This window comes from Octodon degus, unplaced genomic scaffold (assembly GCF_000260255.1).
Source record: "Octodon degus isolate 3935 unplaced genomic scaffold, OctDeg1.0 scaffold00097, whole genome shotgun sequence".
In the NCBI taxonomy this organism is placed as follows: domain Eukaryota; kingdom Metazoa; phylum Chordata; class Mammalia; order Rodentia; family Octodontidae; genus Octodon; species Octodon degus.
The window spans coordinates 8844892-8847987 of record NW_004524673.1 but is presented as its reverse complement, the minus strand read 5'-3'; the positions used below and the strand labels follow the sequence as shown (position 1 = coordinate 8847987).

The following is a 3096-nucleotide window of genomic DNA, read 5'->3' as shown; positions in this document are numbered from 1 at the left end:
CTTGTTTTCAATAGTTCACGGTAACTATTGAAACTACCATCAATAGTTGACAGTAAAGTACACAGTACTTTAATATGTAAATTCATCAAATTTAGTACAAAATTAAAGCACAATAATTTTTTAATGGCAATATACTAAATTCTGAAAATTAAAAAAATAAAAATGTGGTAAGTGGATTACTTCAGTGATTGGTTTGGCATTGTTCTGGATGTGGGTAATGGGATATAGCACCGTGGGTGTGATGGCACAAACCAAAAGGCTTGTAGCCTGAATGGGATAAAAGGGAAAAAGAGGTTTGCTACTGCTACTTGCTGTTCACTGCCTCTTGTGTCCCCTGCCTTGGACTTTTCTTCCCCTGTGATTCCCCTTTGCCATGCACTCTGCTTTGGAGCCAACTGACTATGAACTAAAACCTGTAAAACCATGAACTCAAATAAATCTTTCTTCTTTTAACTTTCAGTGCCAGGTATTATGTCTCAGCAAAAAGAAAAGTAGCCAAGACTCTGGGTTCAGTGTGTGACATATTAAATCTGAGAACCTGTAATATTAAGGGGAAAATGTTAATGTCCTGTAAGGTTTAAAGGTCAAAAGAGAAGACTATTATAAATCCTCAGTTTCACTACTTTTGACTCAGTTCTCTTCCTTTGTATTTGTTTTTCACTGCATTTAGTCTCAAGACAGAATTACTACACACACATAGACATACACAAATACATGTACATACACATATACACACTCAGACAACCCCTCTACTTCTCATTCCACACGTCCCCAGTTCATATTAAAGGGTTAATCAAAATCCCTTCTAAAAGTTTACACACTAACACAGATGTAAGAAAAGTACATGTCATTCAGTAATTTTTCACATTTAAACAACTTTATGTGAAATTTAAAGTGATAACAGTTACAATATTAAATGCATCTAAATATGCTGCCAAAGAATATGAAAACTGTATCATTTCAAACTAGGAACATGATTTTTACTCTTCTTAAACAGTAAAAAAAAAACATTAAAATTATGAAATATGTATAATAGTATGTATGCTAAACTAGGTTGTAGTTTAAGTTCATTAAAAACATGCAAATTTATGTTAATATTAGTTATTTCTTTCAGCATTGAATGTGCTAGCTTAGTCCAAGAACAACAAAGCTGCTTAGAAACTTGACATTTTATCAAATGTGTTTTTCAGAGACTCCCCATACTGATGAAGCAATTTCATTGGTTAAAAAAATGCAAACAGATGAGCTGACAGCTTTTCTCTAATCAATCTTTTTTTTTTTTTTTTTTTAATATGAATCACAATGAGGACCTTACACTGGCCAGGCAAGCACCTGTGTTGCTGAGCTATATATCCTGGGCCTTTCCGTCAATCTTGATTGCTTAAGACTTGACTAGTCCAGAAATTTCTCAAAACTCAGAAAGACTTCCTACTCCATTATTCAAATATGTAGAAATTAAGACTGAGTGTGCCAATCATTAATATATAGAAAAGTTAATATTAAACAATGTAAACAGTTAATTTCATGCCATGTATGATGTTAACAAATTTAACTAATACATACTTAGAAAATAAGCCAAAAGAAATTAGAATGATATTCTTTGTTTTACATGTGTATAGTAATATTTTTAACAAACAAGTAATTAATTACAATATTTAATATTTATGTTTCACTATTTGCTGAATAATATTCTAATAACATTTTATTACTGAGAGAGCATATTTGTCTGCTAGAGGTCCTAACCAACCAATTTCCTCTAATGACAACTGAACTCTGACTAAATTGGTAAAATATTTCTCATTTTTATAATAAACAATCTCTGCTACCGGGTCTTAATAGCACCTGCATGAATATTTTCAAATGTTTATTTTCATTTATGGGAAGATCCAATGGTTCTTAAACATTCATCTTACCTTTTTGATGATAATTGTGTAGTCAACTGAACTGCTTCAAAAGCACACATAACAAGAACAAAAGGAATTAAAATCTGTTTAAAAGAACAACAAATGATGTAATTGGTAACTGGAACACTTGAAACAAGCATTTGGAAACAATGCTGTTTATCTTTTGTGGAGATTCAGGGGGTATTACTAAAATTTGAACCACATGGTACTCTACCACTGAACCACACCCTTGCCCCCAGTCCTTTTCATTTTATTTTGAGACAATGTCTTCTAAGTAGCCCAAGTTGGCCTCTATCCTGTGATCATTCTTCCTCAGCCCCTTTAGTACCTGGGATCACAGACATCTCCACTGAACTCAACACTGAAATATATATTATTCCTGCTTACAAAAATACTTACAACTTCTCCAATACCTTCTATGCATACTAATGAAGGGCAAACACTGAAATGCATGACACCAAAAGCACAAACAACGATGAAACATTTAAAAAGCTACATTAAGATATAGAGTACATACACGCTAATGTTAAGAAGTATTAACACATATTCCAAGTAAAAACTTATTACAATTTATTTTTTATTTGGCTCATCCAATAACAATCCACGGCAATGTTTAAATGATTCCAAGAAGGTGTAAAAGGCACAGAATGAAAACCCAAATCAAATAAATTAAGGAGCCTGTTACTTGATTCAAAAATCTCTGAAATCATCTGAAATGGCTACTACAACACTATAAATGTATATAGCTGTTTTATCATTTTTTTTGTTGTTTTTTTTAAAGGTCCTCAGTGACTAACAGTAAGTCAACAAAGTCAAGTGCATTATTTTGTTAGTTACATGAATTATGATGATTAAAGATCCAGTACTTGAGCTTTTCTTTCTTTCTTATTTTTAGCTAGATTCACAATCTTTAGTAAACACAGAACCACCCATTTTTGAAACATGAAGAAAAATTAAATAGTAACATCCTAAAATAATTGGATAAAGAATGGAACATTACAAAATACTACACATCTTTTGTTCTTGCTTGTTTTTGTGGTGCTGGGGATTGAACTCAGGGTCTTTTTTGTGTTTGGCAAGCACTTTACTACAGAACTATACCCCATCCAACATCTTTTTTAATAAATTTTTATTTATTTATTTATTTGAGAGAGAGAGAGAGAGAGAGAGAGAGAGAGAGAGAGAGAGAGAG

The 3096-nt window shown here is 32.1% G+C and overlaps 1 protein-coding gene across 2 annotated transcripts in view; it reads right to left on the bottom strand.

The window, feature by feature from the left end:
• The window catches only part of Pign (phosphatidylinositol glycan anchor biosynthesis class N), a 150650-nt gene that overhangs the window by 46205 nt on the left and 101349 nt on the right, over window positions 1–3096 (bottom strand). For both annotated transcript variants that reach the window (XM_004638265.3, XM_023723157.1), the window contains exon 27: window positions 1914–1987. In XM_004638265.3, coding sequence (XP_004638322.1) covers window positions 1914–1987 — 74 coding nt within the window. The remainder of the gene's footprint in view (window positions 1–1913; window positions 1988–3096) is intronic.